The 21,829-nt window shown below is 41.3% G+C and overlaps 1 protein-coding gene across 3 annotated transcripts; it reads left to right on the forward strand.

Annotated features, from left to right (window-relative positions):
• Nucleotides 1-1,070: 1,070 nt before the first annotated feature.
• HTATSF1 (HIV-1 Tat specific factor 1) lies at nucleotides 1,071-19,125 on the forward strand. 3 transcript variants are annotated; one of them, XM_025460905.3, is made up of 10 exons: nucleotides 1,071-1,305; nucleotides 1,499-1,746; nucleotides 3,454-3,634; nucleotides 4,488-4,535; nucleotides 5,066-5,220; nucleotides 8,211-8,374; nucleotides 9,469-9,568; nucleotides 15,113-15,202; nucleotides 16,226-16,363; nucleotides 16,858-19,125. In XM_025460905.3, exons 2-10 carry the CDS (start codon nucleotides 1,561-1,563, stop codon nucleotides 18,103-18,105), a joined length of 2,310 nt encoding a protein of 769 aa, XP_025316690.1. In that variant the 5' UTR covers nucleotides 1,071-1,305; nucleotides 1,499-1,560; the 3' UTR covers nucleotides 18,106-19,125. The 3 variants fall into 3 exon arrangements, with proteins under 3 accessions (XP_025316690.1, XP_048963348.1, XP_025316693.1); XM_049107391.1 differs by lacking the exons at nucleotides 1,071-1,305; nucleotides 15,113-15,202 and having other exon boundaries at nucleotides 1,420-1,746; XM_025460908.3 differs by lacking the exons at nucleotides 1,071-1,305; nucleotides 8,211-8,374; nucleotides 9,469-9,568 and having other exon boundaries at nucleotides 1,420-1,746.
• Nucleotides 19,126-21,829: the final 2,704 nt, after the last annotated feature.

Consider the following 21,829-nt stretch of genomic DNA (forward strand, 5'->3'; position numbering starts at 1 on the left):
TCTTCTGGTAAGCTTTTTACCCTCACGTCTGGTTTATAAAATTTTACGTTTGTACATAAGAAGTTTATCATTGTTATTTTTTAAAGGGATTTTTAAAAACCCTTTTAAACTGTTGTTTTTACTACAACAAATGTTGATAGAATCATCTACATAAACAAGTACGTCTCCCTTGAGCTGTGCCTGTGTTGTTGGCTGCTGGCTCGCCAGAGCCTAGCACAGTCCCTGGCATTTGGTTGCTCAATAAATATCTGCCCGATTAAAAAAAAATACAGACCTTTTTATTTTCTACGATAAATATGTAATTTGATAAAAAGCTGTGTAGAGGGAAAATATTCTGTACTTTTCTAAAAGAAAGACAAAAAACCCGAAGTTGCTGGGCCAGTAAAGCTGGTGCTTATACTTGGATGTTTTAAGTTTCAGGTTTGGAGCTTGAGCACCTCTGAATCGTGGCGTACAAGAGGCAGAAAACTACTGCTCCCCCCTGTCCCCCTCCGCCTTTCCAGAGTCGATCTTCAGCCTGAGAAAGTACCAGAGATAAAGGAGGGGCCTCAGGCTGGGAAAAGAAGGTTGGTCCCCACCCCGTTCGTTCGTTCATTCATTCATTCATTTGCTCACTCGCTCCTTCAATACGCACTAGACACCACACCCTGGGCTGGGAGCTTAGGCCAAGAAGCTGAACAAGAGCCGGCGCCCATCCTAGGGAAATCATAAAGAAATAAGCCAAAGTCGCGTTTCCCAAGCGGAACGGGGGAAGGAGGCCTGTCTTTTTCTCAGGAACACAAATCCGTCCCGCCCGCCCCATCCACTCCCCCAAGATGGCGCGCGCCGAGTGGGAACATTCCCACGCCTCCGGCTGCCGCCCACCGCGGCCTCCACCGAGCCCGAGGTCCCTAAGCGCAGCGGCCCCCGCGCCCCCACCCCGCCCCGCCCCGCCCAGGAGGCCCGGGTGGGCAGCGGCGGGCGATTAGCAGCGCTCCCCGCAAGACGCCCCGCCCCTAGGGTCCAGCACTGCCCGCCCGCGTCGGCGCTTATTGACGCCACTGGAGGCGTGTCGGCGCGACCCGCGACGTCTCGACGTGCCAACAATGGCGACTGCGTCAGCCTGAGCGGGCCTCAGTTTTCCGGCAACCTCTTGACGTTGCCGCGAGGGCCACGGGGGCCGCGGGAGCCGCGGGAGCCGCGGGGGTTGCAGGGGCTGCAGGCGACTCCGACCCGGTCGGCGGCGGGGGCGGCGGCGGCGCGCGTGCGCGCTCCCGCCACGCCCTGGGTCGAGCCGCGGCGCCGAGGCCCGGTGGAGCGAGCCAGGTGGGCGGCGGCGCGGCAGGGGCTGCAGCCTGCGGCGCGCGCGCGCGCGCGCGGTGGGAGAGCGGGCGGAGCAGGGGGCGGCGCGGGCGCCGGTCGGCCCCGACCTCCCGGGGGCTGCTGGGGCGCCGCGGGGAGGCGTGCCGGGGGGCGGCGGGACGCGGGCCCAGTGCGACTGACCTCCCTTTCTCTATAGCCTCCGGCTGCATCTCGGCCTCTTTGCTCGCGCGGACCCTGTCCCTTGCCTAAGTCGGCAACATGAGCGGCAACAACTTGGATGGGAACGACGAGTTTGATGAGCAGTTGCGAATGCAAGAATTGTACGGCGACGCCAAGGACGGCGACACCCAGAAAGATCCCAGTGGAGAACCCGATTCTTTCGGGCAGCAGCCGGCTGACACCCCGTACGAGTGGGACCTGGACAAGAAGGCTTGGTTCCCCAAGGTACGACGGTGGCACGGGCGGCACTGCAGAGCGGGCCCGCCTGGCCAGCCTCGCGGGGCGCCCCTTTTCCGTTTTTCTTTGCTGAGGTCTTGAGTTAGGGCCCCATGGATAGTGACGTTTCTTTTTGTTGTTTCTGTTGCCGAACCGATGTTAGAGAAACGTAGATCTTTACCGAGATGTCTCGAATGTAATTTAATTCTTAAATCTCTTCTATGCCTTATTAATTTTGTCTGTGAAGGTCATGGTTGGTTATTGCATTGGTTACTGCTTTTTATTGCAAAGAGGAAAAACACCGAGAGCAAATTTAGTAGCTGTGGGTCTCTTGGATAGCCAACCTCATATACCCTAGGAATTCTGATGTTTGCTTAGCTTGTGTACTTTGTGCAAAATGCAGCTTCTTGGTTTTGAAAAAAAAATAGCCATTTATATCCCTTTATAGATTGAACTTGATCTGCACCTCTCTTTCCTATCAGATTTTGTCCCTAGGCATGTGTGTTCAAACCATACAACCACAGGCACGGAATATGGATAGAAGATATCTGTGTATATTTGTGTAGAGTGCTTGGAAATTGTTAAGTATTTTATTCCAGGTTGTAAGTAATGTAACCGGTGTTAACTTGGTTCTGCAAACTTTTCAGCAAAAGTACCCTGTTAATCAAAGTCTCATGTGGGTGGGAAAATATACCAGTAGCAATCAACTTACAAGCTGGTAATATAAGCCATGTCTCCATTGTGTAGTTTGACTGTTATTCTTAAAATTATTTGTTTCAATTTTTTTATTTTCCTTTTTGTTTTTGTATACTTCATTCCCTTTACATTGTTACATTTATTATTTTGCTGGTTCTGGTCATCCCAGCTCCAGAGCAGATTTGGTTTCCTGAGGACTTTTAACAATAGTCTGATAATGGATTCATTTGTGACTCTTATCTTTTTATGTTATTGAAACCCATACCTCTTGAAACTTTGAGTTTTAAAAATTCCCCACTCCTGTATGTGCGTAACATTGACCAGAATGAAGGCAGACTCCTATTTCTTTCATTGTGCAACTGGGCTTTTTTTCCCCTAAAAGCCAGGAGGATAGATGGATGTGAGTTGAATTTGTTCTTAGTTTGTTCTGACACTAAAAGATTGTGTCATTTAATTAGTGAGAGAGTGAAAATAAGCATTTAGTTTTACAATCGTTAGTTCTATTCTCTATATACTAGATCAGTTTTATCTTGTGTGTTCTCTACATACAGACACTCAAATATTTAATGCGTGTATACTTTTGTGTATCTCTGTAGCAAAAGAAAAATTGATTCTGTTGTTAGGTTATTGACTGTTGGTTTTTGTTATATTGTTATCTGGTACTTCCTTTATTGTATGTACTTGTAGCCTTACTCAAGTAGACTGTAGAGAGGTAGTGATTTATAAATGAATCAACTAGAAAATGCGCCAACACCACTTACAGTGCCAATAATTTCCTTAAGAGTTTTGTGTTGATAATCCAAATACCCATCTTATTTTTTTTGTCATTTTATGCACATTTTCTGTATAACATGACTATTCTTGCATTTACACTTTATTTACTACAGCCATTATCTGTAGAAACATTTCTGTGTTCAGTTGTATAACCAAATATGCAGAAATTTATCACAATGTACACTTTTTATGGGAAGAAGTCATTTTCAAATTTCTATATGTGTGTGTGCTGAATTTTTTGTTTAGATCACTGAAGATTTCATTGCTACATATCAGGCCAATTATGGCTTTTCTAATGAGGGGGCATCTAGCTCTACTGCAAATGTGCAAGAAGTCAGTGCTAGGACTGCAGAAGAACCGCCACAAAGAAAAACCCCTGAACCCAATGATCCCAAAAAGAGGGGAGAAAAGAGAAAGGCTGAACCAGGCAAGTGGATTTAGCTTGCAAAATATGAACATAAAAATGTTAAATGTTAGCATGTGTATATATGATTACTATTTGAAGAATTATAATAGTCTTGAAGGAATCATAAGATGAAGGGTTTTTTTATTATTATTATTTAGATTTATCCATTGGCTTGCACACTGACTTGTGGGCATTGGGGAGGCTATTTCAATTCTGTACCTCAGTTTCTTCCTTTGTAAAATAGAGCTGTTATTAGGGGATCATCAGAAATTCTGTTTTTTAAGGTAATTTTCTGATATTTTTTGAGTTTAATTAAATTGAACTCAAGGCAGTATTGCCTCAGCTTGGCCATATCCAACACAGTAGATTGAAGTCAGAAGCAATTTATGCATGCAGGCCCAAAGTCAGTGCAAGGATGAGTTTTTTTAAGGTAGTATCAGAATCATAAATATCTAACATAACTAGCCATCCTTTTTCATTTTTTTAAAGATTTTATTTATTTATTCATGAGAGACAGAGAGAGGAGTTCAGAGACATAGGCAGAGGGAGAAGCACGCTCCATGTAGGGAGCCCAGTGTGGGACTCGATCCTGGGACCCCAGGATTACATCCTGAGCCAAAGGCAGGTGCTCAACTGCTGAGCCACCCAGGTGTCCCACTAGTCATCCTTTTTCAGACGAGTCTCTGAAACTAATTATGTGTCAAAAGATTCAAGTACTTTGAAATCTAGACAGTGATTTGGGTTAGTTTCTCTTGTTCTAAGGGTAAAAAAAAAAGTCCTGGAAGTTTCAAGAAACTGCTACATTGTCAAGATTTCATAATATGACTCTTAACTCTCCTCGTATGTGTTTTTTTTTTTTCATTTTGATTTTTAGGATGGTTTCATGTTGAAGAAGACAGAAATACAAATGTATATGTGTCTGGTATGTATACTCTTATGTTTGTTTGTTTTAAGTAGGTTCTATATCCAGCGTAGGGATTGAACTCATGACCCTGAACTCAAGAGTACATGTTCTACCAACTGAGCCATCCAGGAACCATCCCCTCCTTCCTCTTTTAAACAAGTTTAGAGTAGAGAACATATGATTTTTACTTTTCAGCTTCTTTGGAGTCTATTTACATTTGTAAGGAAAATGTTTTTTGTTTATTAAAAAAAAACTAAGAAAAATTAAGAGTGTGTAACTTTGTATAATATCCTTTTTGTCTGCTTTAGGTAACTTATGGCAGCTTGCCCCTACAGTGATACAAGACTTAAGCAAATATGATTTTAATGTATATTTGAATACATTAAAATGTGAAATTTCCTCAGTTCTATAGATGTGAGATTTTTTACATACATTTAGAAAATCAAAATTATGTTAATCTGAGTTGCAGATTTCTAATTGGTAGAATGTTTAAGTAACCCTCACTGTTACTGTATGTGCCTTTATAGTTTTTTTCCCTAATGTTCCAGGTTTGCCTCCAGACATTACAGTGGATGAATTTATACAGCTCATGTCCAAGTTTGGCATCATTATGAGAGATCCTCAAACAGAAGAATTTAAGGTCAAACTTTACAAAGATAATCAAGGAAATCTTAAAGGAGATGGTCTTTGCTGTTATTTGAAGGTTAGTTATGTGGTCAAATAAGTTTCTTGTATTTCCATTTTTAACTCAGGAACCAGGGCTATAATTTTGTATAGATGATAACTAAGACTGAGAACTATTCAAAACAGGATGTGAAGAAAACTGAAATTTCAGATTGTGCCTGTGTGTATCGCATTGATGAGGTTATTTACTTGTTCTAGGAAAATATGTTATCAGGTCAAGGTATTATGTAAGTTATGTGACTGAAGTGCTGCTTTTGTCTTAAAAGAATTCTCACTGCAAAGAATATATACTTTAGGACTATATGCATGTATCAACTCAGAACACATTTTAAAAATCCACAAAGAAAAGAAAGCCAGTAACATTTTATTTGCCCACTGGAATGAATTAGACCAGGGTTTGGCAAACTCCAGCCCACTGCCTATTTTTGTAAGTAAACTTTTACTGAACGTGGCCACATTCATTCATTCATTTACTCATTTGTTTATGGCTGCTTTTGTGTTTCAGCAGTGGAGTTGAGTGGCTGCAGCACACACCACGTGTCCCACAAAGCCTAAAATATTTATTTTATTTCATTTTTTAAAGATTTATTTATTTATTTATGATAGACAGAGAGAGAGAAAGAGGCAGAGACACAGGAGGAGGGAGAAGCAGGCTCCATGCCAGGAGCCTGACGTGGGACTCGATCCTGGGACTCCAGGATTGCGCCCTGGGCCAAAGGCAGGCGCTAAACTGCTGAGCCACCCAGGGATCCCAAATATTTTTTTTTTAATTTTTATTTATTTATGATAGTCACAGAGAGAGAGAGAGAGAGGCAGAGACACAGGCAGAGGGAGAAGCAGGCTCCATGCACCGGGAGCCTGATGTGGGATTCGATCCCGGGTCTCCAGGATCGCGCCCTGGGCCAAAGGCAGGCGCCAAACCGCTGCGCCACCCAGGGATCCCCCAAATATATTTTTTTAAAGCCTAAAATATTTACTAACTGTCCCTTTACTTTTTTTTTTAACTGTCCATTTACAAAAGTTTTCTGAGTGCTGAGTTAGACCATAAATGTAATGATAGCTATGCTTACTGCTTTGAAATGTATTTTGAATGCAAGAGAAGAGAGAGTGGTATTAATAGAAATTTGCAAAACTTTACGTATTCATGGTACCATAAATTGCACAGGGAAAGCTCAGTGTCAAAGGCAGTCATCATTTCTAGAACGTCTCTCACCTTAGAAGCATGTTTTATGCATTACTGCAGAATACAGAAGAAATATGCACAACAATGACATGTACCTATGTCATGGAAGGTGAAAATAATTACAAAGTAAAATCAGGGGCACATGGGTGGCTCAGTCGGTTAAGCATCTGCTGTCGGTTTGGGTCACAATCTCCTGGGATTGAGCCCCACGTCAGGCTCCCTGCTCAGTGGGGAGTCTGCTTCTCCCTCTCCCTCTGTCCCTCCTCCCCATCTGTTCTCTCTCTCTTTCTTTCTCTCTCTCTCTCTCTCTCTCTCTCTCTCTCGCGTGTGCTCTCTCAAATGAATAAATCCTTTTAAAAAACAATATCAAAATGATTAAACAACAGTATTAATACCACAGGTGTGTTGTGAGTGTACAGCATTTCATTGAAATCAGGAAGGGGTAGGGTTAAGCCGACAGCTCTTGGGAAGACACGTTTTGAATCTGGTTCTTGAACATAATGGAGTTACATGTGGGTATGGTCATTATAGGTAGTTATTAATTTTCAAATACAAGGAGATTTTGAGAGTTTTACTAGTTATTAAAGGGTTATTAATCTGTGAACAGATTCTTAGGGAGTTTGATTCGATTTTCTATTTTTTCCAAAAGAAAAATGGAGTTCTGAGTAACTTTATAAAAAGAACAAGATTGGCCAGCCAGTAAATTAAGTTCCAAAAAAATATAATTAAGGGGCACCTGGGTGGCTCAGTCAGTTGGCATGTGACCCTTGGTTTTGGCTCAGGTCATGATCTCAGGGTCCTGGGATCAAGCCCCTCATCGGGCACTGCACTCAGTATGGAGTCCTCCCTCTCCCTCTTCCTCTGCCACTTCCCCCAACACACACTCCTGAGTGCTCTTTCTCTCTCCCTTTAAAATAAATAAATCTTTTAAAAATATGTAATTGTTCTAAGATCCATATTTGATTATGCAGCTGAATTCAGGTATTTTTTTGTGTTTTCCTCAGGTCTGCATAGGTCTGACAACTGCCCCCTTTGTGTAGAACCCAGAATCCACAAATGTACTTAATTTACTAGCCATCATATAATCATCTTTGTTTAATATCACAGACCTACATTTTAATTGGTGAACAAAAAAATTAAAGGCTGGCTATGTTATTCCCAGTTCCTTGAGTCATGTAGTCTTTTAAGTAGTAGTACTTGAGAATTTTAAAACTGTACCGTAGGGATGCCTGGGTGGCTCAGTAGTTGAGTGTCTGCCTTCAGTTCAGGGCGGGGTCCCAGAGTCCCAGGATCAAGTCCCGCATTGGGCTCCCTACATGAAGCCTGCTTCTCCCTCTGCCTATGTCTCTGCCTCTGTGTGTGTCTCTCATGAATAAATAAATAAATACATTTTTAAAAATAAATAAATAAATAAAACTGTACCTTAAAAGTCACACAAGTCCATTTGCCTCATTGAGAAATTGAGACTCCCAAGAGGTAATACTCTTATTCCAATAATAATGCAGTTTAAGTACCTTCTATATGCCAGTCCCTATCCTTTATGTGCGTTCTTTCATTTGATTTTGTCAAGAACCCTGCAAAGAAGGCATTTTTCTTCCCATTTTACAGATGAAGAAATTGAATAACTTGCCCAAGTTCACAAAACTGGTTGAGGACAGCTGTTTCTAGAGTGCAGGTTTCCTGATAAGGCAGCCTAGAGTTCTTTATCTCAAAGGAGGTAGTTGTGATGAAATCTTTATTGTCCATATAGTCATCGTTTGCCTAAAAAACCTCCCCAAGTTTCATTTCAGCATGGAAATTCTATCTCATTTTACCTTTTTATAAAGAGGGAATCTGTGGATCTCGCGTTAAAGCTTCTGGACGAAGATGAAATTAGAGGCTACAAATTGCATGTCGAAGTGGCCAAGTTTCAACTGAAGGGAGAGTATGATGCCTCAAAGAAGAAGAAGAAGTGCAAAGACTACAAGAAAAAGCTGTCTCTGCAACAGAAGTTTGTGTTGATTTTCGCTTTTTGAATGATTTCATTTACATATCCTAGACTATGTTTTGGGTGTAGCTCCTTAGTTGTGTTCCATCAAATGTATGCAGAAGTTATTTTCAAAGAATTTCATTAGATCATCAGAAACCTTCAGTCATCTCTACTGCAGGATGATCTGGCAGTGGCAGCATGTCTATTTCCTGGAGTGTTAATTTGTAATATAAACCGGGCTTCAATGAGATGAGAGGGCCATCTCTGGAAGAAGTTGAACATGAAGTTAAATAAAATAGTTGAAGCTTGTTTACCAGAGCCATTAGTTCATTTCTAATGTGAATTGACATCAGCTACGCCAGGAGCTAAGGCGTCTGTGTAGGCTCATCAGTAGGAGTTAGAAACAGCAGCTTTTATGACTGTATTTGATAGGGTTGTACACGGTGTGTACAGTAAACATCATCAAATGTCTACTAATCCATTCATGTCAATGGGTTTTTTGAAGTATGCTGGTTTTAAGAAGTTGGCTGAAATGATAAGTATTTTCTTCTATCACAGTGAGTTCTAATAACACTTATAACACTGCACTCAACTTAATGATAACAGTGCTGATAAAGGAGTTGAGTTGTGATATCCTATAGTTTTTACAGGAATAGGCTAGATACCTACCAATTTTATAAACACCTAGCAATAAAATTTTTGGTTATGTAACAGTAGTTTTACATATTTCAATGTAGTTTGGTCCTTATAATCATAAAATGCCTCAAAACCAATACAAGTAGAATGTATTTTTTGCCCTCAAAGTGTAGGCGTAGATACCAGATAGTCATAAATATTAAATAATTGGCTCTTTACAGGAATCTTACTGGAACATTTGTAACCAGACAGCAGCCCTGAAAAAAGATACATTCTGGGAATTTCAGACACTGGGTCCATCTTTCACCTGCCCATTAGTTTTACTTCCGAAAGTTCTCCAGAAATACATATTGTTATTTTAGAATCGAATAATTAGCATCACTATATACTCAAATAAAGGTTGATTGTAACAACTCCTTTTTTCTGTCCTGCAAGTATGAAACAAAATTCAGTATCTTGTTCCTGCTCTATTGCATTAGGCAGTTGGACTGGAGACCTGAGAGAAGAGCTGGCCCATCTCGAATGCGCCATGAGCGAGTTGTCATCATCAAAAATATGTTTCATCCGATGGATTTTGAGGTAGGAGGTGATATTCCCACTGATGGAAACACTGATGTGTTTTCTTTCAAGGGAGTCCCAAGCTTGCTTCACCCCATGTTTTCACATGTCACATACCACCCCTCCATGTAGTTGTCAAGGTAGGAAAATAGAGCTAAGAGTGTATCAAAATGTTTAAATTTTCCCACATTCAGCCTAGGGTTCTTTTAGTTGTCCCCCAGGGAACACTGCTTAACACCCACACTGCAGCTGTAAACAGCAGCTACTTACTCTGGGAAATCATTAAAAATATAATCACTGAAAGATTTCTGGGCGCTGCTTATGGATTTTGAGTGCATTTCAACAAGCACAGGCCGGTTTGGGCGGGGAGTCATTTTATACTTGGCAAATGAGAACTTCACTTTGGTACCACAAATTTGATCCTTAAAACAAAACAAAAAAACCCTCAGGTTAATGAAAGACAGCTCCTGGTGTTTAAATACTAAAGGTGGTTTTTCGAGACCTGACGTTCATACAATGCTTTTGTGGCTATTAGGGGGACTTTATAAATACTTAGTGTCCAGGTAAAATTCTAAGAACAGCGAACAAAAGTGAACAGAGTGAAGAAGAGCTGGACAGGTGCAAGAGGTGTGCAAGGTATAGCATGCCGCCGGGGCACCTTGCGCTGATCTGCCTCTTGTCCTTGGGGCTAGTCTTTTATCCAAACCACAGACGGCACTTGTGTGGCATCAGGTCTTTCTCCTCTCCCTGGAATCTGAAATTAATGACAACCAGTTACACACAAGATAGATAAAGACCACAAGTCAACATAAGTAAACATAAAAATAACAAGTCACACAACAACAAAGAAGGTTCATACTGTGAAACTCCAGATTTACAAATGATCTAGGTGCAACCAAAGACCTTTCTCACTCCTGTGCATTGAAACAGTGAGCATGGCAGTTTCACTGTAGCCCCCTTGGAGAGAACCCCCTATGGTCTGTTGAGCTCCATCCCAGCCCAGAGTCATGTGGTAGAGTTTGCTGTGCACCCATATGGTCTGTGCATCTTTTGAGATCACTGGGGAGATACATGTGGTCAATTTGTAACATTTGATGTTTCTACTGAGTAGAATCCTGACTCATCTTGAAACACTTTTTGAAACCGTTCCCCTGCCAAATAGAGATTTGAAAGGAATTTAGATGGACCCCAGGGTATCCCTATCTATTAGGTATGGCTCCCAATTTCTTAGAGTTCATCTCATTTAAATATTAAATGGCTTTTTAAAATTACATGACCTATTAATGTCTATGACTTCATGTCCTTGGTTTGATGCATGCATTCCATATTCTTAACACTTGAATGTGAATATTAATGCAAACTTAATTCAAATTGTCTGGAACCTCTGTGAGTAGAAGTCTGTTGTGTAATTACATCTGTTTTTGTGTTTTGCTTCTTGCCTTGCTCATTGAGCCACCTAATTTGAATCTGGCCATCACATTGTGCAGACTTAGTTTCTCCTAGCTTAATGAGTATTCTTTCCTCCAGAAAGCCACATCTAATTTACTTTGACCCCTACAAATTCCCTCCAGTGGATAGTTTTAAAGATAGATGTTACATGCTTGTAAAATCTTTGTTCTTTTTTTCAAACACTCCCACTGGTTTAGTGTAAACCTTACTTTGAGTTATAGTAAGTCTTTAAATTACCCTGTTTAGAGCCAAAGTCATCTTAGACTTTCATTTTCATTTATGCTGGTTTGAAAAACTATTCATAACATTTATTATTATCTGAAATAATTGGATGTCCTCTACAAGAATGTGAGCTCCATGAGAGTCAGGGCTCTGCCTCCCTTGTGTGCTATAATATTTCCAGTGGTTAGAATTCTGCCTGGCATCCAGTAGACCCTCAATATGTATTTATTTTACAGACCCTCAATATTTATATGAAAAAAAAGTAAAAGAATGATTGAATGAGAGCCCTGTTACTCAGAAGGCAGAGTCTTTTGCTTCACTCCATGGATAAAACGTTTTCTTTTGAGCATCTTTGCAAATGAAGGAAAGTGTTCTTTTCAGACACTGTGCCACAGAAGCTGAGAGAGCAGGGACAGGCTTCAGTGCTCACAGATGGAAAAACTCTTGGGTGCTATCCTTGTTCGCCTACCTGCCTGCTCTTGTGTGGCCTGCCAGCTTGATAAGAGCCTGTCAGAGGATCTTGTTCTTTGGTGTTTTGTTTTGTTTTTAAGATTTATTTATTTATTTTATTTTATTTTATTTTTTGATTTATTTATTTTAGATCAGAGAGAACACGCAAGCAGGGGGAGGGCAGAGGGAGAGGGAGAGAAAGAATAGAGGGATCTTGTCTTTTGTTCTGGGTCTCTGTGGGCTTGAACTTCAAAGTGTATCAGTATAAATCTGTCCAACATAGTAGACTGTCCAATAGGGTCTACTCTAGCCACATGTGCTTATTTAAATTTAACTGAAATAGAAGAAAACTAGAAATGGAATTCTTTAGTCGGACCAGCCACATGTGGCTAGCAGCCTCCATTTTGGATAATGCAGATACTCATTTGTCACCACAGGAAGTCCTGTTGGACACGCTGGTGTAGACACTGTATGGCTTGTCATAGAGGTGTGCAGCCGGAGAACATGCTATTGGGCATTTTGGAGAGAGTATTTGATTTGACTAAAGATTCCATGTGAATCTAAAGAATAGTCATCAGCACTGAGCTTTGTTGTGGGAAACAAAAACTGATGGTCAGGTTCCCTGGGGTGTCAGAATGAAATCAGATTCGGGGTGGGGAGTGGAATATATTTTTATTCTAAATAATTGACCAGTGTGAGAAGCAAAATACCTAAAAATACTATTTGGTATCAGGGTGAACGATGTGAAGGCTAATATTTTTCATGTAACTTCAGAGGGTTTTCAGTATTTAATTCAACACCTTACTTAAAAATGCATGCTTGGGGATGCCTCGCTGGCTCAGTCAGAAGAGTATGTGACTCTTGATCTCGGGCTTGTGGGCTCAAGCCCCACGTGGGGTATAGAGATTACGAAAAAAATCAATCATTGAACTTTAAAAAATAAACGGCATGCCTGGCAAATTTGCATCCTAGGAGATGAAGAACCAAAACTGTGATGCCAGTGTGTTAGGTTTCTCTAGGTTTCTCATTGCGTACACAGAACTGGCCAACAGCAAAGCAACTGAATGTGAGCCACAATTTTTCCAGGAGCTATGGTTAAACTATAACATGAAATGGGGAAAATTAATTTTAATAATGAACTTTATTTAACCCAGTATATCTAAAATATTCTTAATTTCAACATGTGATATAAAAATATTCATGAGTTACATTGTTGTTTCTTCCCCATTGGTACTAAATCTTCAAAATCTGGTGTTCATGCCATACTTGGAACACACCTCAATTGGGACTAGCCACATTTTAAGTGCTCTGTAGCCACATGTGGTTAGTGGCCACCGTCATGGCCAGTGTAAGTTTAGATTGGAAAGGAATGAGAAACATGATTTATTTCTTCCTGGGAAAACAAAACACCACCCTGGCAAAAAAAAAAAAAAAAAAAACTAAGTGTTGAACAGGAGGTTTCAACTCCTCTGATTTTTGTCTCAAGTCTGTTGCTTGCAAAGTGTTGTGTTTAGAAACTTTCCATTCTTAATTATGTTAAAGAATTTTCCAGAGGAGAGGACTGTTATACTTATGCTTCAGGCTACTATACAGCAGTGAGGCTAGATTCGTTTTTCAAGCTGGTATAAATGAAAACAGAAATGTACAAAGATTTTGGCTAAAATCTGACATCCTTGTAGGAAAAGCACTGAGACTTTGGTACAGAAATAGAGTGGTTCCTCCCCCCCCCTACAATGGAATCACACTTAAATTTGTTGAATATTTTGTAACAGTTTTCTGTGGTTTTACTATAATCCTGATTTCCCTTGGTGAATAAAGTTTTGAGGTATTGGCAATTGTTTATCTTGAAGAAGCTTTTTATTGACTGCTCACCATGTGGAAACACCGGTGCTGGGTTCTGTGAGGCATATGAAACTCATTCAAACAAGATTCCCGCCTTTAGAAAGCATGTAGTCCAGTAGGAGCCAACCACGCACACATTCCTATAGGCTACCATATGACTTTCATGCTCTGGTTCCCATTCCTCATAGGGCTGACAAATCTATCTAAAACAAACAGCATCTTCTCTAAAATGAGATTTTGTACAGAGTGCTGCCAGCTGTGCCTTTAGAAGGCTCATTTGTAGGGTATTCTTTTATTTTAAAGTTGATATCAGTAACTACCTATCAGTTCTTTATTTTTGCTTTCTGAGAGAACTTCAGGAGGGAAAAGGCACTTTTTTTTTGTTCTTTGCAGTTCTTTAGTTGGTGAGGAAAATAAAAACCCGTGAGCAAGATGAAGTTAAGTGTTTCTTAAAAAGCATAAGTCTACTTCAGTAGAAGTTCATATATAGGATGTTTCATTTATATGTTTATGTAGTTAAAATTCAAGTGGATAATGTAACATTTTATGAGCCCTTTCCATGCACTGGGACTTGAGGAAAGGTTTGTTAATTCCTACTGGTAATCTTAAATGCTTTTGTTGTGGGGTAGATGGTCCACTTGAACTCAAGACCACCAGAAGCAGCAGCTCTTGAATGCTCTTAATAGACTTATAGTTGCAAGAAAGCAGCAGCTAAGAATCTATTTTTTAAAAAGATTTTATTTGAGAGAGAGAGCACGTGTGCGTGCGTGCACACACACGAGCCAGGGCAGAGTGGTGGGGGGAGGGAGGGGGAGGGGGAGTGGCAGAGGAAGAGGGAGAAGCAGACTGACTCCCTGCTGAGCAGGGAGCCCTATGTGGGGTTCCATCCCAGGACTCCAGGATCATGACCTGAGTTGAAGGTGGACGCTTAACCTACTGAGCTCCCCAGACACCCTAAGAATATATTTTCTCGTGTGCTTATTAACAGTGCTTTATTTGTGTGGTTCTGGTGCGACGTGGTAGGAGACAAGATGAACAGGCACCCTTATAAGGGAGGTTTACCCTGTAAGTTAAAATAGAATCTTGGAAGCACAAAGAACTATCTTAGAACACTTAGTCAATGAAAGGGCTATCTCTCTCTCCATGACAGCATTTCTGTAAATAGGCATCTATGCAAAACCCAAAGCAGAAGGCTCTGGTCAGTACACTCATGATGCCCGTGCAGGACAGAGGAATGAGCAGTGTCTGATTGCATATATGTCAGAGGACTTTTCCTGCCCGTACAGCTGCTGTTATTGGGGATTCCCGGTCCTCCTTCCCTGCTTCCCCTCCCCTCTGCTCCAGCACAGTCCTACTGCTGCCCGCCATTCTCAGCCCTTTCCTCAAGCTGAAAGCAGGGCCGCCCTGTAGCAGTGGCTGCAGTCTTGGTGATCTAACTTTAATCCGTTTTGACTTTTTAAGATTTTGTAGGCCTCAGACAAGACTACTTTTTTTTAAGTAAAACTTTTTTCGGTATGTTGGCTTGTCAAAGCAAGAAATGTGATTTCTCAGGGTTTGTATTTAAAGGGGGCAAACCTGTTTTAATCATGTGTATGTTTGCAGGATGATCCATTGGTGCTGAATGAAATCAGAGAAGACCTTCGAGTAGAGTGTTCAAAGTTTGGACAAATTAGGAAGCTTCTTCTCTTTGATGTAAGTTCGTGGCTTAGACAAATGATTCCTAAAGCCAAGCATTCTTTCCCTTTGAGAAGTTATTCCCAGAGGTCAGTATGCCACAAATTTTGGATTAATGTTTTTCTATAGTAGGGCTGCTATCTAGTAGTAGTCATCTGTCAGCAGTAGTTAGATGAACATGGATTGTAAGTCAGGGCTTGCTAGACTTGGTATGCCTTGGTGATTTCCCTTTATTGCCCTAGAGTGTGTGATCAGATGAAAGGAGTACAAGAAAGACGTGTGAGATCTTGTGGTTCCCTATTTGCCCCCATTTACCCCTCTTGGTGAATTACTCTCCTCCTCCATATTTGAAGAAAAATCAAGCAAAATATTCTTCTCTATGTTCCCCTTCTTACTCTGTTACTTCCTAGATTGACACATACTAAAAGATTCACCATTTATTGATTGCATACGGGCTACTTTACATGTTACCTCATTTAGTTCTCATGATCTTTTGAGGTAGGTGGGTACTATTCTACCCATTTTACAGATGAGGAAGCTCGGAGTTTAGAGATTGAGTGAGCACCTTGCTCAAGGTCATTTAGCTGCTAAGTGGTAGAAGCATTTCCAAGAACATCATGCTTGGTTCTTGATATACAAGATTAAGCTAAAGAAGCAGCTAGCTTTGGGGTGCCTAGGTGGCTCATTTGGTTAAGTGACTGCCTTCGCTTGGGTCATGATTCCAGGGTCCTGGGATCGAGCCCTGCATCGGGCTCCCCTCTCAGTGGGAAGTCTGCTTTTCCCTCTGCCCCTTCCCCAGCTCGTGCTTTCTCTCACTATCTCTCTCTCTCTCTCTCTCTCTCTCAAATAAATAAAATATTTTTTTTTTTTAAGAAGCAGCTAGCTTCAAGTCACTGGCTGGAGTAAAAAGGAAGAATGGCTTCATACATAAAATCTTGAAGCTTAAGTTATCAAAGAACTCCACTACATACTTATTTTGTCAAATGTGTATGTTTTATTTTTAGTTTTATCATTCATTGCTGCCTTTTCTTCCCTTTCTAGAGACACCCCGATGGTGTGGCCTCTGTGTCCTTCAGGGATCCGGAGGAAGCTGACTATTGTATACAAACTCTTGATGGAAGGTGGTTTGGTGGCCGTCAAATCACTGCCCAGGCGTGGGATGGGACTACAGATTATCAGGTAAATTCTGCAACTATCAAGGGCACATAAATTGTAACATTACCAACAAATGCTGATCTAGTGGTTCTTCAGATGAGTTTTGGGCTCAGTTTAATCTGTTTAATGTAACAGTTCTTCTAAATAATACTTTGCATCCAGAGCATAGAAAGAAAAATGTTTTAGTTTTTCAGTTTATAAGCCTGAAATTTTGAGGTGTGCTCAGAATAGTGGTAAGTAAAGGATGGAGAGCATTCAAGTATTAACTTTTTCTTTGATTTCTTTATTTAACAATTCTGCAGGACTGTGGTGTTGGGCTTTTGTTTAAATGCTCTTAAGCTCAACTCCCATTAATCAAGATGTAAAATTTTGAAAACTGAATATAGGGAAATGCTCTGATTTCCTAAGAAGAGATGCTGTATGAAATCAGGGTATTTGTGTCAGTATCAGAAGTGTGCAGAGAAGTTATTTATTTTTGCCTAAAACTCATTTTAATAGCAATTCCCCTTTCTCCACAGGTGGAAGAGACCACAAGAGAAAGGGAGGAAAGGCTGAGAGGATGGGAGGCTTTCCTTAATGCTCCCGAGGCTAACAGAAGCCTTCGGCGTTCAAATTCCATCTGTGCTTCGGAAAGGGCGGGGCCTTCTAGGGTAAGGCATTTTTCAGAGCGCCCTAGCACATCGAAAATGAATGCACAAGAGGCCACAAGGGAAATGGCATTTGAAGAACCCATCGATGAAAAGAAGTTTGAAAAAACCGAAGATGGGGGAGAATTTGAAGGAGATGCTTCGGAAAAAGATGCCAAAGAAAGTGGTCCCGAGAAAGAGGCTGAGGAAGGCTGCGCCCAGAAAGAATCTGAAGAAGGCTCCCTCAAAACAGAGTCTGAGGAAGGCTGCCCCAAGAGGGAGCGTGAGGAAGACTACCCAGAGAGAGAGTCTGGAGAAGGCAGCCCTGAAAAAGAGTTTGAAGAGGGCGGTCCTAAAGCAGAGTCTAAAGAGAATGGCCCTGAACAAGAATCCAAAAAGAAGAGGCTCAAAAATGATTATGAAGAGAACGGTCTTGAAAAGGATTCTGACCAAGATGGCCCCAGCAAGGAGTGTGAAGAGGAGGAGAGCCCTCAAAAGGAGTCTGAAGAGGATGACTCGGAAAGGGAATCCGAAGAAGACTTCTCTGAAAAGCAGTTTGAAGACGGCTCTGAGAAAGAATTTGAAGAAAATGGCCTCGAGAAGGATTTTGATGAGGATGCCTCCGACAAGGAGTTCGGCGAGAACATTCTCGACAGGGAGTTTGAAGACAATGACTCTGACAAATCAGAATTTGGAGATAGCAGCTCTGAGAGAGTGTTTGAGGAGGAAGTCTCAGAGAGGGAGTTTGACGAAGAGTCTGATGACAAGGAAGAAGGGGAGGACACCTACGAAAAGGTATTTGATGATGAGTCAGACGAAAGAGAGGATGAAGACTATGCAGATGAAAAGGGGCTTGAAGACGTTGATGAGAAGATGTTCGAAGACTCGGATGACAAAGAAGATGAGGAAGGAGTAGAGATAAAGGAAGGTGAGGACGTGGATGATAAGATGTTTGAAGAGGATGATTCCAACGGGAAGCTGTTTGATGATGACGATGAGGATTCCAGTGAGAAGCTGTTTGACGACTCTGATGAGAGAGGGACAGTGAGGGGTGTGGGCAACGTGAAGGAGGAAGGGCCCCTGTCCACAGGCAGTAGCTTTGTCCTCAGTAGCGACGACGATGTCGATGATGACATTTAATCCCTTAAACTTGCTTTGTAGGGAGCTTCCTCCATCTGCATTCTGCCCGTGCTCCAGGGTAATTGCTAGTAGTGTTACATGAACGTGTGCCTAGTGGTAGGATGCCAGCAGAGTAATGCATTGAAGTTTTCACTGTCACCTGTACTTAATGATTTTAAATCTGTGTTAATTGGCTGTTCAGGTAAAACTTCATAGTATAATGCAAGTCAGCTGGATACTTGTCCTTTGTCCAATTTGTTAAGTGCATGCAGAATAATATTTTTTAAAGTATTCTGATTGAAGTTTGTGATATTCAAAAATAAAAATAAGTTGTTAATATGCTGAAACTGAAGAATTGGACTTGGCGTTACATTGCATTTGAAATTCTTGCTGTTGCTTCATTCATACTCAAGTGTGGTGTTTGTGAGGACTTGAAAAAGCCTTTTAGGAGTCTTCTTGCTCCCCACTGCCCTTAGCACTTAACATCCCCATTTCCCCTCCCTAACCCAGAACATGTTACTAAACTTATAAAGTAAATAACACTCTGGAGTTTTTCCCTGCCTAGTCCTTGCAAGTTACTTTCATTTGTTTTCTTTTCCACCCTCTGTCCCTGTGGAAACTGACTCTGAAATGTGCGAAAGTGAACTTCCTGAAGTCGCGGCTTTCGTTTTTGGAAATATGGAGGAGATGAGAATTCTCTTGTGTACTGCTTGGGTACCTTTTTAGAAGCTGATTGAAATCATTGGAGCTTTCCCCAGAAAGATGTAAGCACACACTACACAGCTTTTTTGTATACACTTCCCAGAGGTTCATGGATCCCTAGAGTTTAAGATCTATTGTGTCCTGCATATTTCGATTTTTTGTTCTAGATTCATGATGCCTAGTACTGTGCTGAGTTGTGTAGTCCGAATAAAAATTGGAGTCTTTCTTGATTGTGCTTTCCAAATTGAGTATTGGTGAAATGACTTCTGATGTAGAATTAAGAAGTAACTCTCGTGAATTAGAAGCATTAAAATAAACTGCATTGGTGCTTTTTCATTATACTGTCTGTAAGTGTAATCATTAACCCTCTTCAGACAAAAAAAAAAAAAAGTGTTCTTATATTTCACGCCAAAGCTGAGAATTTTGTAGTCGCTGGGATTTCTTAAAATCTCAGGATTTTCACCAGGGGTAAGTCCATAAAAGAGCTAAAGAAACTAAAATATAGAAAAGTTGCAGACCAAACTAGTGCTCCTTTAAAGGTAAGCCAGAAGCATTTAAACGTCCCATTTATTGGAGGATTGATTTCCTGAGCGGCAGGCTGCTGCTTCTCTTCATATACAATGGCTGGAACACATAACTAGAACACAGACAAGCTCCAAGACCGTTAGAAGGGGGCTGTTTTCTTTCTGACTTCTTTTCTCCCCTGCTCATTAATTTGGCTGATATCAAACACACTCTTTTTATATAAACACCCTGGAAGCAAAGGTCACAAATAGCTGTAAAAATGGTAAATCATTTGTGAGGTGATTTTGACAAGACATTAAGGCTCATGAAGCGCGCGCACGCGCACACACACACACACACACACACACGCACATACACAGTCACCTGTTTACTAAGTCGGGTTTTATTGGTCCTGGCAGAGTTTATTGCAAGGCAACAATATGTCCTGGTAGCAAAAGAAGAACAATACAGGGATGGGTTTTAAGCACAGCAATGCTTAACTACCTGACAAAGTCTAAGCTTAATGTTCCTTAAGGCTATGTTGCTTACTTAACACATCCCACCCTGAATGCCTGAACCAGAAGTGGCTTCAAAGATGCCTTCAAATGGTATGAGTGCCAGCTCTCTTGAGTCTACAGGTGCCCTGGAGGAGTAAACTTGAAACTCCATGTTACAAAAGAAAGATGTTACTGGCCTTGCAATATTCACGAGACATTTGAAGTTACTACTGCTTTCTACAAAAGTAACCTGACAGAGTAAAATTGGGGCAATTTGGTTCAAAAGTCTGTTTTCCTTCTCCATTTGTGGTAACTCTAGGCTCTTTCTGAAGCCCAAAGTGACCATATCTGGTCCATTTGAAAGCCGCTGCCTCTTCCTTTTAAGAATGGAATCCGTTCTGGTATAAGTTGTTTGTGTATTCTGAGGCTTGGAGAAAAGGTAGGAGGCAGCTGATTTTCTGAATATGCCTTTCTCAAATAATGTGAATCTTAAAGTGAACCAATCATTTCAATATAATGCCAAGAAGTGCTCTTAATTCATTTTAACAGAGCCATGGCTTGGAGAATAGGAAGAGGCTTATAAATGCGGCCCTTGTGAGTATTTGTCAGTATTCTTAAAGATTATTTTTTCCTTATGGAGTCACATATAAACTGCATGCTGGGTCTTTTTTTTTTTTTTTTTTTTGCTTTTGTTTTGTTTTAGATAGTCACTTCATTTAAGATCAGAACACTCAGATGATTTTTGCCTCTTACCACACCTCATTTACTTGACTGGCTTGTTCACATCTAAGTGAAATACTGGTCTGATATAAGAAAACAAAAGTTAGGGGATCCCTGGGTGGCTCAGCCGTTTAGCGCCTGCCTTTGGCCCAGGATGAGATCCTGGAGACTTGGGATCGAGTCCCACATTGGGATCCCTGCATGGAGCCTGCTTCTCCCTCTGCCTATGTCTCTGCCTCTCTCTCTCTCTCTCTCTTTCTCATGAATAAATAAATTTTTTTAAAAAGTTAAAATTACCCCTAAGTTCACAAATTGGTAACTGCAGATAGCCTAAAATCCTGGACACCAGTTATCACAGAGATCAATTGCTTGAGAAAAATACAGGGTTTTTTTTAAAGATTTTTTTTATTATTTATTAGAGCCAGCGTGAAAGAGCACGAGCAGTGAGGGAGAGGTAGAGAGAGAGGGAGAAGCAGACTCCCCACTGAGCAGGGAGCCATGTCGGACTTGATCCCAGGATCCTGAAATCATGACCTGAGCTGAAGGCAGATACTTAACCGACTGAACCACCCAGGTGCCCTACTTTATGGTTTAAAGTTTACTTTTAGGTATTTCGAGTCCCACAGATTTGTCTTACTTTTCATTTGTGTTTTTTTTTTTAAGATTTTATTTATTTATTCATGAGAGACACACAGAGAGAGAGGCAGAGACACAGGCAGAGGGAGAAGCAGGCTCCATGCAGGGAGCCCGATGTGGGACTCGATCCCCGGTCCGCAGGATCACACCCTGGACTGAAGGCGGCGCTTAAACTGCTGAGCCACCGGGGCTGCCCCTGTCTTACTTTTCATTTGGAACTGAGAGGATTCTGATGTGAGATGACAGATGCATTACATGCACATAGAAAGCAAAAACAGAGCAGCTTGTGTTTAAAGTTGGGTTATCTGTAGAACTTCCAGACTATGACACTAAGATGCACTGCTAGTCCTGGGCTTGGTAAGGAAAGCTAGACCAGCAGCAGCATGAAGGTGGCTTTGCTGCTGCCAGCATTTGCACTATTTCTAAATGCTTCTGCTGAAATAGCAATGGTGATGTGAGAAGAGTAAAGCTCTAAGCAGAAAGCATTTCTTCACACCTGTCAGGCTAAAAACAACACAAGAAACAACAGGTGCTGGCAAGGACATGGAGAAAAGGACCCCTCCTACACTTTGATGGGAATGCAAACTGGTGTGGCCATTGTGGAAAACAGTATGGAGGTTCCCCCAAAAGTTAAAAATATAGACACCTTATGACCCAACAATCACACTACTGGATATTTATTTATT

The sequence above is a fragment of the Canis lupus genome, chromosome X (assembly GCF_003254725.2).
Source record: "Canis lupus dingo isolate Sandy chromosome X, ASM325472v2, whole genome shotgun sequence".
Taxonomy (NCBI): domain Eukaryota; kingdom Metazoa; phylum Chordata; class Mammalia; order Carnivora; family Canidae; genus Canis; species Canis lupus.

Excerpts from the sequence above, each read along its gene's own strand:
- HTATSF1 (XM_025460905.3), top strand. The coding sequence starts at position 1,561 with ATGAGCGGCAACAACTTGGATGGGAACGACGAGTTTGATGAGCAGTTG. Across the intron at positions 3,635-4,487 it reads AAAGAGAAAGGCTGAACCAG|GATGGTTTCATGTTGAAGAA; the intron begins GCAAGTGGATTT and ends TTTGATTTTTAG. Across the intron at positions 9,569-15,112 it reads TTCATCCGATGGATTTTGAG|GATGATCCATTGGTGCTGAA; the intron begins GTAGGAGGTGAT and ends GTATGTTTGCAG.